Source organism: Equus quagga, chromosome 6 (assembly GCF_021613505.1).
Source record: "Equus quagga isolate Etosha38 chromosome 6, UCLA_HA_Equagga_1.0, whole genome shotgun sequence".
Taxonomy (NCBI): Eukaryota; Metazoa; Chordata; class Mammalia; order Perissodactyla; family Equidae; genus Equus; species Equus quagga.
The window spans coordinates 72,062,329-72,086,351 of NC_060272.1; the positions used below are offsets into that span (position 1 = coordinate 72,062,329).

At 39.2% G+C, this 24,023-nt stretch overlaps 1 protein-coding gene and 1 non-coding gene across 2 annotated transcripts in view; one reads left to right on the plus strand and one right to left on the minus strand.

The window, feature by feature from the left end:
- The first annotated feature begins 614 nt into the window (after positions 1-614).
- TRNAN-GUU (transfer RNA asparagine (anticodon GUU)) lies at positions 615-688 on the plus strand. Its single transcript has one exon. It is a non-coding gene; the product is annotated as a tRNA-Asn (tRNA).
- Positions 689-11,437: 10,749 nt separating this feature from the next.
- Positions 11,438-24,023, minus strand: part of USPL1 (ubiquitin specific peptidase like 1) — a 34,408-nt gene continuing 21,822 nt past the window's right edge. The window contains exons 7-9 of the mRNA XM_046663928.1: positions 21,979-22,104; positions 16,610-16,767; positions 11,438-13,511 (exon numbers count right to left, since the gene is read on the minus strand). Of these exons, the coding sequence (XP_046519884.1) occupies positions 11,617-13,511; positions 16,610-16,767; positions 21,979-22,104 (2,179 nt within the window). The 3' untranslated portion in view covers positions 11,438-11,616. The remainder of the gene's footprint in view (positions 13,512-16,609; positions 16,768-21,978; positions 22,105-24,023) is intronic.

Sequence of the window (24,023 nt, forward strand, 5' to 3'; positions counted from 1 at the left end):
AGCACAGATACGCATACGGGAAATTCACAGACACGCGGTAAATGCGTGGTATTAGCATTTTACGGGGGGATGGTAATGGGGGGGGGGGTGAGCCTAAGGGGGAGGGGCACCAACACGCGCGCGCACACGCACACGCACGAAGGGTGACAAACTGCCCGACGGTCGGGCCTGACAGACGCGGCTCCCAGTCCTCGCGCCCACGCAGCACCGGCCTCTCCTGGCGCAGGATTTACCGTACTCTGCCTGGCAAGACCCCTGTCCCAAGCTCCCCCCACCGACGGGGCGGCACGTCCACGTGGCCACGGTGACGGTCCCCCGCGGCGCACCGCACGCGGCCGGCCCGCAGCTCTCCTGTGCGGACCCGGGGGACGCGCCCTCGCAGCCTGGAGCGTGGGGGGCGGGCTTTGTCCCCGGAAGGGCTTGTACCTCAGCCCCAACGCCCTCCGTGGCCGCCGCGGGCTCAGCCTTCTCCTTCCCGCCCCCGCGGCGGGGCCGCCGCAGCCTCGGCTCCTCGCGCCGCCTCCCCGCGGTGCCCGCGCGGCAGCGCCCAGGGCGGCGAGAGCCACCGCGGCCGCGGGAATCTGTACACGCCGCGCGGTCGGCTGGGTAGCTGGGTCTCTGTGGCGCAATCGGTTAGCGCGTTCGGCTGTTAACCGAAAGGTTGGTGGTTCGAGCCCACCCAGGGACGGCAGCGCTTGTTTTCCTGAGACTGTCTCTATAGAGATTCATTTTAAAACGGCAACCATGAGATTTTTAATCAAATAGGTGTAAGACGCTACCATGTTTCTAGGGCAGAGGAGGACAGTGCTCTCTTAACATAGTTGGCATCTAACGTGGGTGGATCTAAGAGAGACACTGCTTCTGGATTGGCAGCCCATGCGTTGTGAGTTTTCTTCCTACCATATATCCAGGGGAAATTTGCATATATTCTTTAGGAGACCTGCCGAAGATTGTTCACCAACAGCAGTAATTGTAATGCAAACCGCCCCCCCCCACCAAAAAAACAATTGCCCATTGACAGGTGATTGAATAAATACCATTGGTTTCTCAGAAAATCTGATACCACCAAGAAGCAAATGAAGTCATTCAATATTGCCTTATCTACTGCCAAAAGGATTTGAGGAGCCCTACAGATGAAAACATCAGAGGAGACATCTAAAAGTATGTGGAAGCTTGAAAATCCTAAGAAACTATTTGCTAAATTAAGCAGTTACAGTTTTAGGACAATGGAATTGAATTTAGGCAAAGGCATTAATGTTTACTTTAGATGGCTGACAGAATTTTTCCTGAAATTAAACTAGCAGAAATTGTTTGTACGGGTTCCTGTTATAAGGTCTCAAATGACATATTTTCAACTCTGGTCTCACAGAAGACACAAACATTTTTCAACTGATGTTTCACATAAGAATTTCTATGAAGATAGAACCATAAGATAATATGATAACATAGTGATAGAGTTTCATTTCTGCCAAGATTGGGGTCGTGTGGTTAGGTGCTTTGTCTTATCGTGGATAATTTATGGATAGAATTGAGAGACCTAGCAGAAGGCATAGTTAACTCTCTCACTAGGCTCTCTCTTAGGGAATGCCTTGGCAAATGCTGGCTGATCATTATTTATCAAATAATTGTTGATCATAAAATATCCTCTATTGTCTAGTTAGGAGCCCTGACTAGGAGACACAATGTTGCACTTACAGTGGAATTCCAGTCAGAGTAACAGGTAGCCCTTAAAAATGTTCTTAGATAAGGGCCTTTCTGATGCTCCTCAAAATTCCAAACCTTCCACCTACACTTAAGGATAGCTTACAGTGGAAACAACAAGATGACGGGAAATTAGGTCATAAGGTCATTTATACACTGCTCAAATCTAGTCTAACATTTCAAGATGAAGAAGGTATAATATTTGCTGTTACTGAAGTTATGGGGACTTAGAAATCATGGCCTTCCACTTTGAAGCTGAGTATATTTATGCTAGGTTATAAGCTCCTCGAAGGAAGAGACCATTTTCTGTTGTTAAGGATCATTTTAGATTCCGAAGGCTTTCCTTCAGGATACAGTTCAAATTCTTGAGTTTAGCACACAAAGGCTTTCATGATTCACAGCCTTGTCTCCTACCATGCTCCTGCATGGAACCTTCTAGTGGTTATTAGCACTTACCAGGAGTTCCTTGAATGGCCCACCCTGCCTTATACCCGAAGGTACCTTTCCCTTTGCCCTCATGTGCCCTTCCGCACCCCTACTCTACTTACGTGGGCAACATGTGTTGAGGAGTCACCTCCTCAGGGAAGCCTCTCCTGACTGCCTCCATCTGTGCATTCGTCTCACTGCCCTGAAACCAGGGAGTTCCTTGTCACCTACGCTGGAACAGGAACTCCTTGAGAGTAAGGACCATGTCTTCTTTCACAGTGCCTGCTCATCTAGCACAGGCCTGTCACATAGCACATACCCAGGACAGAAGCAGTCCCTGCCTTCTCTGCTAATGTGGTTAACAGAGATGGACAGTCAGATAAAAATGCCTATGATGAAGTGTCTCTATGAGGGCCACAGAAAAATGTTCCCAGGCAGTGAAGGAGGAAGTCAACATAGATAGTCCGGATTGTGTCCTCAGGGAGGATTTGAAACATGCCTGAAAGATCTGGACAGGCCAGAAGGTAGGGGAGGGGCATCTAAGGCTGCGGAAATTGCTGGACAAGATGGGGGGCAGGGTTAGGAGATGAGCATAACCAGTATGTAGGACAAGTGTACTTAAATAGGATGCAGTGAAAATGTTCTTAGCTTGTGGAAGGGCCCTGAAGACCAAGACCAAGGGATGAGGCTAGACTTTACCCTGTAAAGTGAGGGAGTAATTGTTAAAGATCCCTCTTTCAAGACATCAGAAATCTGTTCTAGGAGGTTGGTCTGGGAACAACAGTGTAGGGGAGATAAGAGATCAGAGAACACTTAAGATGAAATTATATTTCAAAGGAGAGGCAACGAAGCTCAGGCTGAGGTGGGTGTAGAAAGAAGGCATGGACGTAATTCATGGGAACATCGGACAAGATTTAGGGACCGAAACAGCAGGGAAGTGTTGAAGATGATGCCTGGTGACCTGGGTGACCCTGAAAATGGTGAAACTATTGCTTGATATTGGGAATTTAGAGGCATCTTAAAGAAATCTTGAAATTAGAAAAATTATAAATTGTCCATACTCTTAGTTTACCTTACTTGGGCTGATTGTCCGTCGTGGAGTTCATCTAGAACCTAGTCCCAGAAACAATCTTCATTTTTTTAAGTTAAACTTCATTTTAAGTTAAACTTCATTTATTCAAGATCAACTTTCCAAGAGACTGCTTAGGGGTCCACGAGGCCCTGTGCAAATCTGAATGAGAACCTAAGGAACCTCCCCAGGATGTACATATTCACAGATAAAACTTTATTTACAATGTCCGGGGGAGTCACAGACCCTCTGGAACAGTGTTCTTGGCCCCCAGATTTTGAAGCCCAGTGTGCATTTTATTTATTCAATTTCTATTCTTATTACTGATAAAGGTCATAAAACTTGTCAAATCCAAAGTATTTAGGTGTGGAAGTTACTAAACTGAAGATTTTAAGAATCTTCAATAGATTCTTAACAGAATCTATTGACAGGTGATTGAATAAATACCATTGGTTTCTCAGAAAATCTGATACCACCAAGAAGCAAATGAAGTCATTCAATATTGCCTTATCTACTGCCAAAAGGATTTGAGGAGCCCTACAGATGAAAACATCAGAGGAGACATCTAAAAGTATGTGGAAGCTTGAAAATCCTAAGAAACTATTTGCTAAATTAAGCAGTTACAGTTTTAGGACAATGGAATTGAATTTAGGCAAAGGCATTAATGTTTACTTTAGATGGCTGACAGAATTTTCCCTGAAATTAAACTAGCAGAAATTTGGTTTCTAGAATAGTCTAATACTGCTGACAAGTCACAAAGAGAAACCGATTTTTTTCCTGAGCAATTAAGTAGATATATAAAATTAGCAATAAAGGACCTGAGACAAAATAAGCTGCCTTGAGGTTTTAACACATTGCTGTATTATTACAATCTGGAAGGACTGGATGAGAAGGGCTTTAATATATTGATTCTTTCAGCGTCCCTTCTATAGGGAGTTATACCATCAGCAGATACCAATTTGTAGTTACCCCCTCATAGGAATTGAGCCATTTTTCATTGCTTTTCTTCTTTCAGTTAAAACAAAGCAAGAAAAATTATTGCCTGTCCAAGTTGACTCAAACTAGTTATTCCCAAACAAGTAAATCAAATACACACTTTAAAATAAGGAGATCCTCAACTACCTTAGTAATAAACTGAGAAGTAGATTATTACAGATTATTATATGTATGTGTGAGCATAATGATTATTTATACTTAATTGAATAATATATTCACTTATACTAGAGGATAGGTTGGTCTGATAATTGGAATTCACTATAATAAATACTACATAGGTGAAAATCTGCAATGGATAAGACTTAATATAGAACTGAGGTTTTAAATATAGAATTTCTCTGTTAATTACCAAGCACAGGGATTCTTTACAATAACCACAAGTTCCACAGCCAGTGGGACATCGGTTTACAACTACAAACATCACGCATCCTGCTGAATCGGCCTGGCGTAGTTGCCTCAGGGCTGTGGGAAGCGTTAAATACCAGGTGAGCTGGGGCTGGCCCCGTGGCCGAGTGGTTAAGTTCGCGCGCTCCACTGCAGGCGGCCCAGTGTTTCGTTAGTTCGAATCCTGGGCGCGGACATGGCACTGCTCATCAGACCACGCTGAGGCAGCGTCCCACATGCCACAACTAGAAGAACCCACAACGAAGAATACACAACTATGTACCGGGGGGCTTTGGGGAGAAAAAGGAAAAAATAAAATCTTTAAAAAAAAAAAAAAAAATACCAGGTGAGCTGTAGAGACACTTGAACTTCCCCAGCATATTTCGATAATCTCTGCTCCAAGCCCAGTGGGAAGGCTATAAGAAAGAGGAGGCTGGCGAGCTATTACGTGTCTGCTATAACTAAACAGAAAATACATTTCCATTTTGAGATTTGAAGAATTTCACAGGAGTTCCTTTTCTTCTGGTAACCTCTTGCTTCTGTGGGTTATATTTAATCTCCTGATTATTTTAAACTTCTCCAGTACCAGATTTATTGTCACTTTAGCACTTTTTGCTATCTTGCCGAAGTTAATAAGCGCCTTTTCGTGGATCTGCTTTATTTAGAAGCATCCTGGTGCCTCTTGGCCCTGCTTGCCTCTTCTGTGTCTTCCTGAGGGAACACTGGTGGGGGAGAAGCAAGAGGGCCTGTCACAGACAAGCTCGCCGAGCAGGCCTGTTTCAGAGCCCACCGACTGTGGGTGGCTCTCCACCTGTAGCAGGAGAGCCCACAGGAGGAGTTGCCCCGGAAACTGCTCAGAATGAAGTAATTCGTTTACCGTCATTTCTTTGGGATGTTTTCTCTAATGCACCAGATTGACCTACCATTCCTCCTCTTTCTCCCCTGCTGTAACACATACATATAGATCAATATGTCTTGGCCCCCAGACTCTTAAGTTTGGAGAAACCAGTCCATTTTGTGTTGTTTGCATTTGTGTTACCCAGCAAAACTAAAATTAACTAAACTTATTGTGGTAATCATCTCACAATATATGTAAGCCAAACCATTGTGCACCTTCCACTTATACAGTGATGTATGTCAATGATATCTCACTAAAACTAGAAGAAACAAAACCAAAAAACTCTAATAAATTGTATGTTCCACTTTGCATACACTTTTTCTGCAGAGTGCATTATTGCAGTAACGTTAACTGGAAGAAAAATCAGCTAAAATTTAATAGTCTTTCGTCCTAGCATTTTTTTCTGGAAAAATTGGTATTTACGCTGTTCATCATTCTATAACTGATCACTAAATTTTTTCCACATAACTTCAACATACTACAGGAACTGAATGTTTAATAAATTTAGTATGAAGGACATGTGAATGGTGTATTCTGGATGGGTCAAGAACAGTTCGGTGACTCAGTGAATGGTATTTGAACAAATTTACTATGGGAGATAAAAGAAACCTCAATGCAACACACCAAAATATATTCCAAAAGAATCAAAGATTCATGACAAAAAAAAAAAGGAAAAGAAAAGAAACCTAGTTTCATTAGAAGATTATATGTAAATATTTATATATTTCTTTGGTGGAAATGACCTTGCTAAAAAACATAATCCCAAAAGGAAAAGACTGAAATAATGTAAAACTTCTGTTGAACTATTAAAAATGATGGTCAACTGGAAACGAGAATTGCCACGTGACAGAAAAGTTTAATACCTTTATACTTAAAGGGTGCATATAAATTAGTAAGACTCCAATGCAGCCACTGCAGGACTGAAGGGAGGCCCGCAGAGCTCCCTGTGCTATTCAGACACCTTGCTCCCACGCTCCCCCTTCAAGAACACTCCCGCCTTGCCTCACCTCTCAAACTGCCCAAGAGGGATCCTATAATTAGAACTCATGATGCTCCCAATTTCCTTTCCCCAAGAGATCCAACCATAACCTGCGCTCTTGTTTATCTCTGTCGCCCTGTGAACTCGAAGCCTCCTGGGACATTAGACTCTACATCTAATGCCAATCTCCCACTCCTCCCCAACACCTTAACCCTCCCACAGTCCTCTGGAATGCACGGTCTGTCACTGACAGGAACTCCGTGTCCTCAACTTCTGTAAGCAGTCTCTTCCCAGCCATTGTGCTAAGTGAAATCTCAATATCCTCTGATGAAACAGCTTCCCCTACAGCCCTGACAAGTGGTGGCTGTTTTGTCTTCCTGGTTCCTTTTTGCTGTTTCAACCACTGTTTCCCCATCTTCCTTATAACTCTCCAGTGCCTTTGAAGCACAAACCGTTATACTGAACTACCCATACTGTTCCTTTTCCTGCCATCAGCCATTTTCAAGGAATTCTGCCTTTTTTTGAGTTTAGCTCCTGGCTTGCTGTATATTTCTTTCCACCAGGACTCCTGCTGCCATTGAAATGATTTTGCCTTCCACAAAACTAGCCATACACCATCCCGGCCTCTTGGTTCCTTCATCTCCTCGCTTTTCATGGTCTTCTCATCCAATCTTGGCCATGCACTTTCCTTGTCATACTTTAGAACTCGTCGTCACCAATAACTAACTGCACTGTCTCCGAGAGCTCAATTTCAGGCACACCACTTCCTAACCAGTTTACTTCCTCCACTAAAATCCCATTCTGGCGGTCTTTGAACCCACCCCAAATCCATGGAGATCTGCCACCACTTTTTAAATGACCATCACCTGTCCCATGTCCCTACTTTTCTCCTTATCCATCACTATAATAATTTTCCTTGCCTAAAACCTTAATTCCTTTTCTCCTGTGTCCCATTTGTCTGACAATAACTGGCTTACTCTCCCACTTACTCTCTGTCCTGCACCTGAGCAGCAAACATGATTGGAGAAAAATAAGTGACCATCTTAGCTGGTCTCAGTTAAATTTATAACCACAAACCTCTGGTAGGCTCTCAGCACTGCCCAGCGAGCCTACTACTACTCTGAAGCCTATTCAATTAGCTTTAGAGACTAATAATTCAAACCTCTCTTCCTCAATCTTCAACTCCTCCTCCCCTCATACCCTCAGCTGATAATTTTGCTATATCCCTGAGAAAATAATCACAAGACCTTTCTCATTCTCTAATCATCAAATATCCTAACATCTGTATCCACATACTTTGTCTTCCCTAGTATTAAAGTGGATAAACTCTTCTAGCTCTTAAGGTTACACCCTCCTCCTTTCATATACTGGATCCTATCCCTGGAGAAATTTCCTCCTGCAACTGTTCCTTCTCTCATCTACAACATCCATTTCTCTTTCCACGGAACATTCAGATCCACACATAAACATATTATGACATGTCCCATCTTAAAATCATTAACAAAAACCTTGACTCTAGGTTCCCTTACCAGACACCAGGTAAATGTTTCAAGAGAATGGCTCTATAGCTGTGCTTTCTCACCATCTCCTCTCTCTTGAACCCACTCACTCTTATTCTCACAGTTCCACTGAACTGTCCTTGCAAGTTACCGAGGAGTGCCCTATTATCAAAGTCAATGGTCAATTCAGTCCTCACATTACTCCTCAGCTGCATCTGGCAGATCAGCACCAGATCTGACAGAGTAGCATCACTCCCTCCTTCTTAAAAGCCTTCCTTCCCTTGATTTTCAGGACACCACGCACATCTGGTTTTCTTCTTACTCTTCCTTTTGTTACCCAGAGCTGTTTTTAACTCCCTAGAGGACCCATCCTATATCATGACATTAAACATGATCCACGCGTTCATAATTCCAAAATGAGTATCTCCAGTCTCTGCCTCTCTCCTGAGCCCCAGCACTGCAGATCCATCTTCCTATTAAACTATCTCCACTTGGAAGTCTAATAGGAATCTTACACTTAACATATCCGAAATTGAATTAAATTCTTTCCTAAGTTAAATTTTTTCCTTCCCAGGCCTGTCCCGTCTTGGTAAATAGCACAACTCATTTGCTCAGGCAACCAAACCTGAGCTTCATCTTTCACTCTTTCTACCCCACATCCAACCCATCAACACATCCTTTGAAACACAATAATAATCCAACTACTTTTTAACACCCTCACAGCCATCACCCTAGTTTAAACTCTAAGGAGGCTGTAATGGACTAGGACTTCTAGTCTGACCAACTGTACTCATTCTCCTCACTTCAGCGATCCTTTTAAAACTCAGACTAGATCATGTTACTCCCTTGCCTGAAACCTTCCAGTGGCTTCCCCTTATTCTCAAGCATAGACGAGGTCCTCACTATGGCCCACAAAGACCTACAAGATCTGGCTTTTGCCAACCTCATTAACCTCATGTTCTAATTCTCCTTCCCTTGCTCACTCTGCTCAACCACAGTGGCCTCTTCCCTGTTCTCAATCATGCCAAGGACCTTCGCTTCTCAGGACTTTTGTTCTTCCTGGAATGCCTTTCGTCCAGTCACACGGCCAGCTCCCTAATTTCACTGAAGTCCCCTGCTCAAACGTCACCCACCTCCAAGAAACCTTCCAAATCTACTCAGTCTAAAATAGTCCTCCCATTCACTCACCCATTTTTTTCCTCCATAATGCCATCTAACGTTACACAATCCTCATTATTCTCAGATTATGTATTTGTGAATTTGTCTACTTTCTAAAATTTATTTGTAACCCTAAAATCAATACTCACAGTGCTTTCATGGTCATTTATGGACATGCACAGAGCAGTGAACACACGCGCGTTCCCAACTGAGGTCTAAGTTGATCCTTGGCCTTTCTGTTTCAACCTTCATATTGTAAACAATGTTCTTTTCACAGTATATTTAGTGCCACATTTTTTGCTTTTTTTGTGCTTTGGTGATTTCACTGCTTAAAATGGCCTCCAAGTGTAGGGCTAAAGTGCTGCCTAGTGTTCCTAAGTGTAAGAAAGGTGTGACGTGCCTTAGCGAGAAAATAACGTGGTAGACAAGCTTCATTCAGGCATGAGTTCGAGTGCTGCTGGCCTTGTGTTCAATGTTAATACATCAACAATATATATTACATAAGGTATCTTTAAACAGAAACACACAAAAAACAAGGTTTGTTGATCAGGTGACACAAATGTCGTGACCATTTTTGGCCTTACTTAACTCTGTTTCCCCTGAGAGCAATGGTTCAGTATTTGCTAACTTAGTGTTCACGGTGACGTGACAGAACTACCGCAAATAACGAGAATCGAATTATCTCCTATTACCACCTAACACTATATATCTATCTCCTTGTTTGGAAGGCAAACTCCTCAAGGGTACCAATTTCCTCTTCTTACTGCCTTATGTTTGTGGTTTACTACAGTGCTTGGCAGCACTTAGCGAAAATCTAGAAATACATGAATGAATAACAAGGATGGAAAAGCAATTCAAAGAAACTCAAGTGGCCAAGAGTTACAGAAAATATTCAACCTCACTAGTAATCATGGAAATGTAAACAAAAACAGCCAAGGGTTTTTTTTCTTTTTTCCCCTTAATTCTACTACCTCGTGTTGGAAAGAGTCTGGGGAAGCCAATCATGCCATCATTAAAAGACTTTGCGAGTGCATATCCTCTGACCCCGCAATTCTACTTAATTCCACAGAAAATAAGACGTGAATCTGTGCAAAAATTTACCAACAAGGATAATCACTGCAGTGCAATTAATAATAGCAGTACAAATCACTTCAAAATCTAAGATTGGTGAAACAACGCAAATCCACACAATGTAAACTATGTAGCTATTGAAAAGTTGTCAAAAACTCTAAGATGAAAAATGCTCATTAAACATTAAGTAAAAACAGATCATACAATCAGCTACAATACAATCTCATTTTTATTTCTTAAAGTCCACATGCAAAAAAATATGAAAATGTCTGCTGTAGTTATTACCACTAATGGGCAACATGGATGATCAAAATCTTCTTGGTGTTTTTCTGTATCTTCCCAGTTTTTTCTTACAATAAACATGCATTACTTTTGTAATCAGAAAAAAGGGAGGAGATTTGGGAGTAAATCTGACAAACCAATTATGAATTACTGAGTCCCTGGCAAAGTATTCTACCCCAAGGCTGCCACCAACTAAAATCACTATAGCAGTGGTGCTGTCTGGGCATCCAAACTCTGAATAATGTTTGAGGTGAAACGTATCGACAAGTTCAGCACTTCTAACTGCTGGGGTTACCACTCTACTCAATCCCAGCTCTACAACTCACTAGCTCTGTGCTGTTCCTTTATCTGTTAAACGTGATAAATGTATCTTGCTCATAGGAATGCTGAAGTTTAAATGAATTAATGTTTTATATATAACAGAATCCAACAAATAGCAAGTCTTATAAGCACTAGTTATTATTTTCTCCCAAAACAGAACTGTTGGATGATGTCCCATTTTGGTTACATGTCCTGGGGAGAAAGATGGTATTTATGATAACATAAACTCTTTGCACATCAACACAAAAAATAGATTACTTTTTCCTGTTACAGATCATTTATTGATCATTTAACGTTACTTAAACTTCTATAGTTACAAGCTTTCCTGCCATCTTTTGTAAGGACAGAAAAAGGAGACAAGTCGTATGAAGAAAGTTTACATTCCACAGCACTCTATTGGTATAAGAAACATGCCTAGGCTATTATATGACCACAGAACCATAGCAAAACAGTCATGCATTCGTATACCATACATAGTGACCCAAGTTTGTATAAACTAGTGTTTTTCCTCAACCAATGTAACCAAAATTTAAAATGTATAACTTTAATGTACCCAACTGTACAAATCGCCAGAAACTAGACACTACTTTTCATTTTTAACATTTTGAAATCCTCATTCTCCTACAAGTACAAAATAAAACCAACAAGGAGAACAAATTCCAGATCATTTTAATTTGTAAAACAGATTACATATTTTATGGTCAGAACCAAGGTAAAACCTTCAGTAGCTTATATTTTGTTCATGACAAGGCCAGTGCATAAACACTACCTAAAACATAGTAAGTTTTTCCAAGAGCAACAATAAATATTAAAATAAGGAGTTAATAAGCATTCAACAACTCTCAAAAAGATATTCATCAAAATGAGGTAAGTCTAATGTGTCATTTGCTAAAGAATTTAATGCTGAAGTAGAAAAAAACTCATCAAAAATATCAGTCTTCATGGAACTTTCCAAGTTCAATGTTCTAACGCCAGCATTATTTATGAATGAGTCTGGCTGAACTTCACTCTGAGTTTTCTTGGTGGGGCTGCAATAGTTATGGTCCTGTCTCAAATGTGCATTTTGGGGGGTATCATTTAAGTCACTAGGCACTGGTGCTGCGATATGGTTATCTCCCATTTCTAAATACCGAAAGTCAGCCTCCCCATTTTCCGAGAGCTCTGCTGAAACAATAGTTGTTGGAGACAATAACTCTGCTAAAATTTCTTCATGAGTCTGACTGCTATACGAGGAAATACTAGGAACTGTGGTGCCCCCAGATTTATTATCGGCAATATCAATTTGATCCTGTAGTTCTTTTAACAAGTCTTCTATTGATCCACAGTCATTTGGAGACCCGCAATGGGACCCATGTTCTAAATTTTCACTTGGATGTGTTCCATTTTGAGGGGAAGACATTAGAGCAGCTAATTTCTTCTTTTTCGCCTTAAGTTTTTTAAGAAGTTTTAGACGAAGTTTATGAATCTGACCCTCCACTAAGTCTCCATGGTTTGCCGAAGAAACACCACCTTCACTTCCACGAGAACTGTGGTTGAGGTGAGCTCCAGATGAGGTGTTTTCACATTTCTTCAAAACTTCCGAATGTGCAGTAACATTTGCATGGAGCTGAGAAGCTGGGCTACCTGAAGGAAGACTTGGTGGAGGGTTACTAACTGGAGGCGGCTTACTTGAACATTTATGAGCTTTCTTGGATGTCCGGTTAGCCTTTTGCTTTATACCTTTAGTTTTAAAGCCACCAAAATTACTTGCCCCCTTAACTGAAGGCTGCAAATCAGTTATAGTGTTTCTATTATGAGCTGAAACACAGGGTGGCATAAAAGAAGCACCCTTACTTAATAAACCTTTCACCCAACTTCCCACAAATGGTTTCTTCTGATTTTCTTTCAGAGATGGACTCTGTAATGACTTAGCTGTTATGGTTTGAGAAAATGCTGCAGTTTCCTCTTTCTTCAAATTAGATACCTGAGATGTAACAAGTTGTTCTGGTTTTAATTTCTCAGTTTTTGGTGAAAGGAATTGTTTTAATGGAGCGTCCTTCTCTAGGGCAACTGTACCCTCAAATTCTACTGACTTTACTTCCTGCATAGCATCAGTAGCATGAACATTATTCACAGACTTAGTAATTACAGTATCTTCTGTATTCAGCTGTACTAATTGCACGTTTGTATTTACAAATTGAGTTGGAAAGCTTAAATCCACAAATTGGTCTTGGGTAAGCTTCTCCTTACATGGAGCTAAGACTAAAGAAGCTGTTAGTGACTCTCGCGATTGCAAAGTGTTTGTTTTGATAACTCCTGCATTTTCTGCCACAGGTTTATCTTCTAACAGGAAACCTTCAGGGTTAACCTGTATTTCTTCAAGTGTCAAAGGTAAAATATTGTCAACCAAATCTTCTGGACCTGAAAGTAAATTATTTTCATGAGCTACAGCTTCATCTTGTGCAAGAGTATTAAGAGCAATTGACATATTTGTAGGGTGAGTTCCTGAGGATGTTTCAGCTGAGGCGGCATCGCCCAGTGAACACAATGCTGGAGATGCTTGTTTCTCATCACCGACAGCGTGCTCATCATTAGCCTTTTTAAGTGCAGGGCAGGCAGATGCTTTATTTGTCATTTGAGATGTTTTCCTTTCCCAAATAACAATATGTATCTCTGAAACAGAAACTTCAAATTTCTCATGCCTTTCAGAACATGAACCTTTTAAGTCATCACATTCCAGCCAACTTCCTAGGGGATGGGGAAAGAAAGTGAAAGAGGTTTAGACATTCAAAAACCACCATCGCAGGTTAACGTTCTTCTGGCCTTTTTAACTGCTGTATCAGTGAATATCCAGCAAAGGAGAACACTGAAAACATGGCCTTATCCTTATGTCACCATTTTTCTCTGCCAAATGTTAAAGTCCTTATTTGGATAACAAAAGTTATGGACTAATATCCAGAAATTTGAAAAACTGAGGCAGTTTTTACTCTTTCCTAAAATACCCATAAAAATCAAGAAAGAGTATATTTAACTTTAAGGACTTCGAATACAGTATTATCTATTTTATCCATCATCAGAAAATAAACAATTCTTCCATATATATGAATTTTAAAGATAAATGAAGCTTGTTACCTCAAGTACCAACATTTGTTTCAATTCTTATTTCTTTTTTTTGACAAAGGAGCTGAGGGCATACAATGGAGAAAAGAAAGTCTTTTCAACAAATGGTGCTGGGAAAACTGGAAAGCCACATGTAAAACAATGAAAATTGACCATTCTTTTTCACCATTCACCAAAATAAACTCAAAATGGATTAAAGACCTAAAGGAGAGACCTGAAACCATAAGGCTTCTGGAAGAAAACGTAGGCAGTACACTCTTTGACATCAGTATTAAAAGGATCTTTTCGGACACCATGCCTTCTCAGAGAAGGGAAACAATAGAAAGAATAAACAAATGGGACTTCATCAGATTAAAGAGCTTTTTCAAGGCAAATGAAAACAGGATTGAAACAAAAAAACAACCCACTAACTGGGAAAAAATATTTGCAAGTCATATATCTGACAAAGGCTTAATATCCTTAATATAGAAAGAACTCTAGCAACTCAATCACAAAACATCGAACAACCCAATCAAAAAATGGGCTGGAGACATGAACAGATATTTCTCCAAAGAAGATATACTGATGGCCAATAGGCACTTGAAAAGATGCTCATCATCGCTGATCATCAGGGAAATGCAAATCAAAACTACACTAAGATATCACCTTACACCCGTTAGAATGACAAAAATATCTAAAACTAATAGCAACAAATGTTGGAGAGGTTGCGGAGAAAAAGGAACCCTCATACACTGCTGGTGGGAATGCAAACTGGTGCAGCCACTATGGAAAACAGTATGGAGATTCCTCAAAAAACTAAAAATAGAACTACCATACGATCCAGCCATCCCACTACTGGGTATTTATCCAAAGAGCCTGAAGTCAGCAATCCCAAAAGTCCTGTGCACCCCAATGTTTATTGCAGCACTGTTTACAATAGCCAAGACGTGGAAGCAACCTAAGTGCCCAGCAACAGACGAATGGATAAAGAAGATGTGGTACATATATACAATGGAATACTACTCAGCTGCAAAACAGAACAAAATCATTCCATTTGCAATAACATGGATGGACCTTGAGAGAATTATGTTAAGTGAAATAAGCCAGCAAGAGAAAGATAACCTGTGTATGACTCCACTCATATGAGGAATTTAAAACTATGGACCAAGAACAGTTTAGTGGATACCAGGGGAAAGGTGGGGTGGGGGGTGGGCACAAAGGGTGAAGTGGTGCACCTACAACATGACTGACAAACATTAATGTACAATTGAAATTTCACAAGATTGTAACCTATCAATAACTCAATAAAAAAAAAAAAGCTTAGGTATCCAGGTGTCTGCTCTCATTTTATTTCTGAACTTCTGTTTTCTCATTTGTCAGGTGGGAATGAGGTGATGGATGACAAAGGAAGAGGTTAACCCTCCTCTACACACAGAAGAGACCTAAACACAACCATTCACTAAGTTTATGTGGATACACCTTTATAAACTACCTGAACCCACTACTTTTATTCTATACCCAGTAAAATTCTGAGAACCTCTTGTTTGCCTAGGTCAGTGGTTCTCTGACATGCACATCAGAATCACCTGATTAGTATTTGGGCCCAAATCCCCAGAGACTGAGTCACTGGTCTGGGGGAGAGCCAGGACATTTCTTGTAAGCTAACCATATGATTTTTATACGCTGTCAGGGTTAGAAAATATCTAACCTCTTCTACCTGAAGAATATTTTTCATTCCCTGGAATGCAATAGAAAATTAAAATAAGTTTCTTAATTTTTGTTTACATTACTGAGAACCCCCCCATCCAGTTCTGAGGTAGGGTACAACTTTAAGGTGATAATTATATTTATAACATGAGTTTCAGTTTGCAACATGCTTTTATAACACGTTAGTGTGTCATCCAGCCAAACCATCCCCAGGAGGAAAATATCAAATATGTAAAATGTTCAGCCAATAGAAAATTTAAAAATAGAAAATATCAAAGTGACCCCTTACCAATGGCCTGATGTAATACCTAAAGGGATTGGGTTATCTTGTCTAACACAAAGTGAACACTGTGAGGAAAAACAACTTAATAGTAAACCACATTAGATAAATGGAACGGAAAAATTAGCAAAATTCCTGAGTTGTACTATTTAACCTTCTCATGAAAAGTTTAATTATTTAAATAAAGGCTTTACCTTGACTGTAGCTGTTAGCAAACTATGGATTTCAGACATTCTATTTCACAGTGAGAGAAGGCTACATAGTCTGTAATGTCTAACAGTCCTAGATGTTTACTTTTATTCATATTACTAACAACCGCAAACTAAGCAAAATTTGCTTTATTTTTTTCTTTCTTAATTAAAAACCTTCAGTATATGGTGCACTTTCTTTTTAAAAGAAGTGCAAGGTTATATGTCTAAAAAATAAAAATTGCCACTATTTTCTATACTAAACATGTAACAAAAAACAAAAAATAAAAGATATTAAGTAAACCATCAGTAGTATACGATCTTATTCTTTGTCTAAACAAGAAATATGCATATGTAAACCCATAAACATGCTGATATAAGCAAAGGAAAAAGTTAGGATGATTCTAAACCACAGTGACAGGTAGAGGAGAGGAGGGGCAGAAGAATTAAAGGCAAGGGCCAGAGGAGAGAGAAAAGAGTCAAGGCAGAGTTTGTCTTTAAAAAAAAAAAAAACAAACTGGAGTGTATGTAGTCTGCCTATTATCAAAAAATAAAAACGTTTAAACACTTACCATCAGCATCTAAAATCCATGTTATAAAATGATTATTTGCTTGGTACTGAATTACAGAAGTTATCTGGTAAAGACAGCCTTCAAAGTGAAATGAATAGTGCTGCAAGTCATCACGTGGTAAGCCTTCTACAAAGTGCACCATGAAGATGGGAGACACTCTGGGAGAGAAAGGCAAGAGAAGCCAAACAAATTTAATGCCATGTGTCTGGTTAGACAAAAGACGGTCTGAAGCAAATAAGTCACACATAACATTTTCAAGGCTAACTGCACTAATTTTTCTTGAGAACCTCCAGATGCATGCCTAAATTAGAAATGGAGAGCTCGCTCTAAGAAGCATGTAACAGTAAACCCTTCTCAGAGTGGTAACACTGACAGTTGGAAGCCATCAGGCAATAAGGCTCTAACACAGACCATTAAACAAAAATTGCTCTGTAAGCCGCAATGCTGCTTTGGCTTAAAGATCTCTTGGTAACTACTTTAGAGAATAAAGGAAAAAATCCAGACCTTTTAGAATTTTCTTTGGCATCAAGGGCCCAAACTGCTTTTGTCAGACAGGATAGGTAATATGTGAAACACCAAAACCTAAGATATTCAAACAAACACTTTAAAAACCTCAACACTCTAATAATTTGGTCTATTTCTTTCAATTATCTCAGGAAGTAGAGAAGTCTATCAAATTAAAATTTCTACTTAGGAAAAGTTGAATTTGCAACTAAGTAGAGAAGAAAATACAACATATTGGTTGATTTACTATAAACTTCAAGACATCCATAATTCCAAAAATACACTTTATCATTACAATAACATGTTGAACCAAAAAAAAAGAACTCAAAGATTGGCCTGAAATAACTAAATTTAACAACTCTCAAGATTTAAGAAAAATGTTGAATATCTCTTTTCACAATATTTAAACAGCTGTCAAAACTTACTAAGCTTATCAAGATTTATTCAGCTGAAATGAATGTGAATCAATGTCCAAAATGCAGATTATTCAGACAGACAAGGGATAATTTGTAAATTATCCCTTGTCAATCATTCTGTCAAAGAATAATCAAGTCTTCAAAATGGAAATAACTATGAAAAGTCCTGCAAAGTGTGTATAACGCTAAACTCCTACTGTTCTTTGAGATCATACCTATTTCATCGATCTAAGATGCCACTGATTATAAAATATACCACTATGAAAGAATACTGCCTATTAAACTATACCATGCCATCAATTTTTAGATGTATTCTCATTTCAAATATGTTAAAATGTGAAGAGCGTGTCTGAGCCAAATGATCCACAGAAAAACTAGAGATAGATCCTCTCAGCTGCATATGCAGGCTTTAGACACCTATCTGACTCTTTAAGTACTAATATTTAGTCCTCTTGGCCTCATGATATATAGCTTCTGAGGCTAGTAACTAAAACATTCTTTTGTTGATCCCTAGACTTGGCAATCTCACTAGTTTCCTGCCTTATTTGTGTGAGTTTACACATGGAAAATATTCAATAGGCAGCATTTCTTTCTTAATGGTATATTTAAAAAGTGGTACAACTTATAAATGACGGCAAATAAAATAAAGCACACGCCTCCTCCTCCTTTTCTAGTTTATTTTCCTGTCTGGGTCCCCTAGAAGTCATAGCAGTCTCCTACTCATAATTCCGGCTTGTCTCATTCCCAGCCTCTCAGGTAAGGAGAGAACTTTACCACTAGTTTGGCAATAGATTTTGTTCTCAGGCTTCTTCCTACCCGCAATGCCTGGAGTGTCAAAGATGATGCTCAGAGCTGGGGAGAGCAAGTGAGGTTCTGCCTCAACCGTAAGAAAATTGGATGGGACAGTTAACAGAACTGGAACCAAGAATCCCAAGAGATTTCAAGCTGAGATCCATTTGCATTTACCTCCCAAACATGAGGTTGAACTCCTATTCTAAGAATCTACCCTCATGAAAAGAACAGAAAACAGAAAAGAGAGAAAGCAAGCACAAGGGAACTCAGCTAACTGCTCTGCTACCCAAAGCCAGCAAGGGAACACCGGATCTCTGTCCCACAAAGAGCAGCCACAGTCTGTGCTAATGACCTGGAGTACAAGTTTGTGATTTTCATACCAGCTAATGTAATGCAATAATTCATAGTTTAGAAAATGCAAGTTTAACAATGTGCATACACGTACTTCGGAACTGGAACAATGCAGGCTTTAGGCAGAAAAATCTGCAAATGTAATTTTTAAACCTCATTACATTTTAGATCTATTTCAGCTTTTATGACAAAAAAAGAAAAATATGAGAAGGTGTAATTCAAATAATTAGAATTGGTTCATATTAATTGTAAATAAGAAAATACAGTTCAACAAAGGTTTACAAACTGTTCTCTGGAGGTAGTTCAAGGCTCTCATAAATAATAAAGCATTTTCTGCCAAACAATGATTTTAATTATGAAACATAATTTTAATTATTTTATATTATCAGTATTCCATACAAAACTTTTAGGGGAGAGTATAGTTTTAAAAGTCTCAATCTCTTAAAAAAAGTCTCAAAATCACTGTATAAGACACTTCAATACAAGCTCTATAACAACAGAAATGTCTTATTTCTCTTCTTACCACTCCCTTATCCTTCACAAATAATTGTTAAAAAAAAAAAAAATCACTGTTAAAACTGAAGTTTAAATAAACAAACTTTTCAAATGACAATCCAGGATAGTGTATGACCAGATTCCTAATGGAGATCATGGCAGTAATGAGAGGTTCATTTCAAGAATTTGTGAAGTAAAATTAAATCAGATTTCTAAGCTGGTGCTCTGTCACCATGCTCTGAATATAATTCCTAAACAATTTAGATTACAAAAAGTACAGATTTGGACCTGCTGGATAGCATTCATCTGATTTATCAATGAACTCAAAAAAGAGTGCATGGGAAGAGTCCACAGGAACATATCAGAGATGTAGATTACCTGAGACAAGGTGTTCAGGGAACTTAGAACACTATTAGTTTTTACAATATGGTAAGATTAAATTATGCATGATTATCATGATAGGCTTAATTACTTTTAAGTTATCCCCCAAAATTATATTAAATTTGTTTCTAAATTCTATTAGATACCCACAAATCAAATTAGACAAATTTCAAAGTTAAAAACTATAAAGGACTTTGTAAAGGCCTTGTCATTTAAAATGTAAGTGAAATTTTATATACTAGTTCAATTTACTTTTGAATACAGTACATGTCCAAATTATAAATTCTGCTTATAAACTGGCTCAGTAGAACTCTAAAGACATTTCCTGTTGAAACACTGTTACACCTACCAGATGCATTTCCAGATCAGAGCATGAATCTTTAATGTAAGTAAAGCAACATATTTGTATAATTAAAAATTATATGTTGCAATGGCCCAATTAAACAAAATCAAACAAAATCGTAGTATGAGTTTATCTTCAACGCTGGGGTTTGAGAAAAAGCAGGTATAAACTCTTAGCTGAAATTATATACACCAAGAAACCTCAAGCAATCCAACGGCCCAGTGCAGGGTGGCAGCCAGCCACACCTGCTGCACCTCTACTTCCTCCTGATCAAGGAGAGGGCTTAAAAAGGAAGGGCTCCCTCAACATTCAGATCTCTCAGCTGGGACCCCAGACTGCCAAGACAGATTATGGACTTCTGGTTAAAGATATTGCCCCTTCTTTCCCACTCTGCCCTCCCACTCCAATGCTATTCAATGAGAGGGAAGGACAAAAAGGGTAATAAACCAAAAGGGCAAAAAAGGGGAAAGGAGCCATGAGCAAACAAGAAGACAATAAATGTCTGGAATACAAAAAGCAAACAGAAAAGTGGTAACTGAGATGGCAGAATGCAGGAAGAGATGACATCAGTGCTACAGAGGGGCACACTGATGAGAAGAGCTTACATGCCCCACAGAACCCCTAAAAGACTCAACATTTATAGGCAACAGATGCTGAAGAATGTGGGGGTAAGGCCCTGGGCTGAAAACTGGGATAATGACAGAAAGTGTGTCTAAATAGCACTCCCATGCACCAGGCCCGGAAAGGAACCAGTATAGACTGGAATACTGGAGCAGAAGGACGAAAGGCAGCAGAAGAGAGGTTTCCAGAAAAAAAAGAAGGGGAGGAGGACTCAAAAACTGTGAAGCATTTGAGTGTTTAGAAAATTTATTGATAGGTGTTTGAAGAATTTGGAAAAAAATTCACAATGTGTACATTAAGAAAGCAAATGAAAACACAAGGCTATTATAACTCCAGGAAAAATAAAGAGTTATAAAAGAAATGAAACATACGTTTACTGCTTGGCTGGAGAGGAAATATATGTATATGCATAATAAACAGTGAGTACTGATTTAACCAAAAATGTAATCATCTTGGAAGGGCAGGGAGAGGGTAAACAGAGATGGGTCCAGGTGTTGGGGTAAGAGCCCTAGTCCTCAACTCCTGTATAAGGAGAAGACTGTATAAAGGTGGAGTAAGCGTATTGTTTTAAAATGTCAAAGTAAATACTACCTGAAAGGTTTAAAGTAGACGCCTGGAGATGGGGTGGGCGGGGCACTGCTCTTTTCTCCTTTCAAGCCTTGGCACTATTAGCTTAACTAAGAATTTATTACTTGGATGAAAACAAACCTTCAAGAAAGATTCTGAGGGGTGTCTTGGCACAGTGAAGGGCATCAGAAAAGGTAAGAGAAGGTCATCATCAGTGCTTCTTTACTGTATCAAATTAGACCTCAAAACATTTCCTTGTAGAGATAAGGACTACTGAAAATAAAGGTTAAAGAGGATGTATACGTGTGTGAGTATAGTAACAAAAGAGAGACAAACTGCCTAAAATGGAATCCACCTGTGAGTATAAAGATATGGGGCTTCTGGTAACACTAGAAAAGGTAATTCTGACCAGTACTCCCACTGAGGACAAAGAAAAGCTGGCAAAATATAACAAAAACACATCTGCTCAAGGGCAGCAGAAAGCTTATAAGAGGATGAAGAATTAGCAGGCTGAGATCTGGGAGAAGATGAAAATTCAGACAGATGAAATTAGATTAAGGAAATCCCAAAATTCTAGTGACTCTAGGCACTCGGCAGAGCAGAGAAAAACGGAAGTTTAACATCCTTAAAGGGAGAAAAAAGGCAAAAGAAGGAAAGACACTAGAAGAGTGGGGTCAGACAGTCACCTTAAGTGAGCCGTTCAGTGGTATTTTGCCTGAGACAGCTTGTTTATCGGCCAGAGTTCCTGACAGAGACATTTTGGCAACTGATAAATATACGTTAACTCAAACTTCTGAAAAGTAGGGCTGTAGTCATCACTTTCAATACTACACATTAAAAAAAGAAATCTAAATCCACCTTTCTTTTGTTCTAAAAATAGTAAGGCAATTTTAACTCACTTTTCCAGTACCATTTTCCTTATCTGTGACTTATTGTTGCAACTGTTACATGGACCAAAATGGGCAGCATTAAGTGGGTGCCACTCAGGGATGACATTTGTAAAGGTAACCAGATTCTTCATACATCTATAAGAAAAGAAGACATAACTTAAATGAATTTAAATTCTTTTACATTAATTTAAATCAATGTTTAAAATAAAAGATACTTTCCTATTCCCCCAAATCATATAATAATCTGCCAACATTCCTCCCTAACCCTAGTAAAGCTCTCTGTGAAGGTTGTTCACATTAATTACCCACAGTTCTTCAGCTACGAGATTAAGAAAATGTTAAAGGCAGGGTTTCTCAAGAGTGATCCCACTGACACTTTGCAGTGGGTAACTCTTTGCTGTGGGGCACTGGCCTGTGTATTATAGGATATTTAGCATGATTCCTGGCCTCTTACACACTAGATGCCAGTAACAGCCTCCAATTGTAGCAACCAATCTGTAGCAATCTTCAGGCATTGCCAAATGTTCCATGGGGTGCAAAATAGCCCCTAGTTGAGAATGACTGTTCCCAGGTTTTCAAATTTATTAAGAGTTCACCGCATACTCAAAAAGTTCAAAATCTGGCTATCCACTGTTGACAACCAAAAATGAAAAGGGGCATTTCCAAATATATAAAGGAATACATACAACTTAATTTTCTTTTCACAAGTTACACAAGTTCTAAATTTACACTTTAATCTGAATACTTGATAGCAACAGCCATCTAAAAAGATGATCTTTAAAGATGTACACTGCACCTCAACTGGAGTTGCTTTAATATCTTTAAGAGAGCAATTATTTATTACCTAAGAGACACCAGCTTCTCTTCTAAACAATAACAAACACTGATAAATCATAAGTAAGATAAACAAAGGCTGTTAAAAATACATCAGTTCTCAGGGAAGCTAACATTTTAAAAGCAAAGCAGCATAAGGCTATCAACAAATGCATTGACTGTATTTCTGCTAAATTCTTGGATCTCAAAGATAATCGTTACGTAAAAGCTCCTATTTTTTAGTTTATAAAAGGGAGTTTGTCTCAGCAAATAAGTGCTAATGCTCCACATGACATCTAACGTTTTGGAGCACTGACTATGTGCAAGGCAAGGCAGGGCACTGTGCTCAGCACTCCTCTTCCAAACAATCCTAAGTGACAGGTACTTTTCCTATCCACATGGTACAGATGAGGAAAGGGGAGTACAGAGGGCGCATCAGACGACACATGACACACTTGAGACTTAAATCCAGGGAGTCCATGTTCTTAACTGCCTCCAGAATACACTTTCTAAATCAAGGAAAAGCTCTTAAACCGGCACTGAAAACAGCAGCACAAAAACAAATGAGTTTGCTGGATATTCTTCCATCAGATTAAATGGAAGTAAGTTTTAAGCTATGATATACTAAAAACTATTTAATGAAATGCCACTTCATTTTAGCTTTTTCTCTATAACTACTTTTCTTTTTAGAACAAAGGAATAAAAAAAAACGGCAAACCCCAGTGGCTGGTGGCTTCTTTCCCTTGAGCTCTCAGAGTTTTTCTATATAATTCCAAAATGCATTTATCACCTTGTCTTCAAAGTAAGTTAAAGCAGCCAACAAACCAAAATAACTACTCAGTCACTAGCCCTCTGTGTTTATATATTATCTTCCTAACTAACTAGTCTGAATTTGGCCAGGACAAAGATTATTTCTGTTGAGTTCCTGGCACATAGAATATACTCAATGAAAAGCTGTCAAACAACTGAGATGTGGATTTTGGAAAAGCTATAATTAAGCTGATTTTAACCATCAAGCTTGTTTATATTATTTAAAATCCAGGTGGTGATTAGGGAGTAAAGCAGAGTGAGCAAGAAAGTCTTAGAGGCCAGAAAACCTAAGCCCAAATTTAGCCCCTTACTAGTGTGTCACCTTGGGCATCTGTTTAACCCCTTTCAAGCTTCCGTTTCCACGTTTGTCAAATGAGGAGAAAAGCATATAATTCATATAAATCAATGCTAGCAGACCTGGAAACACATGT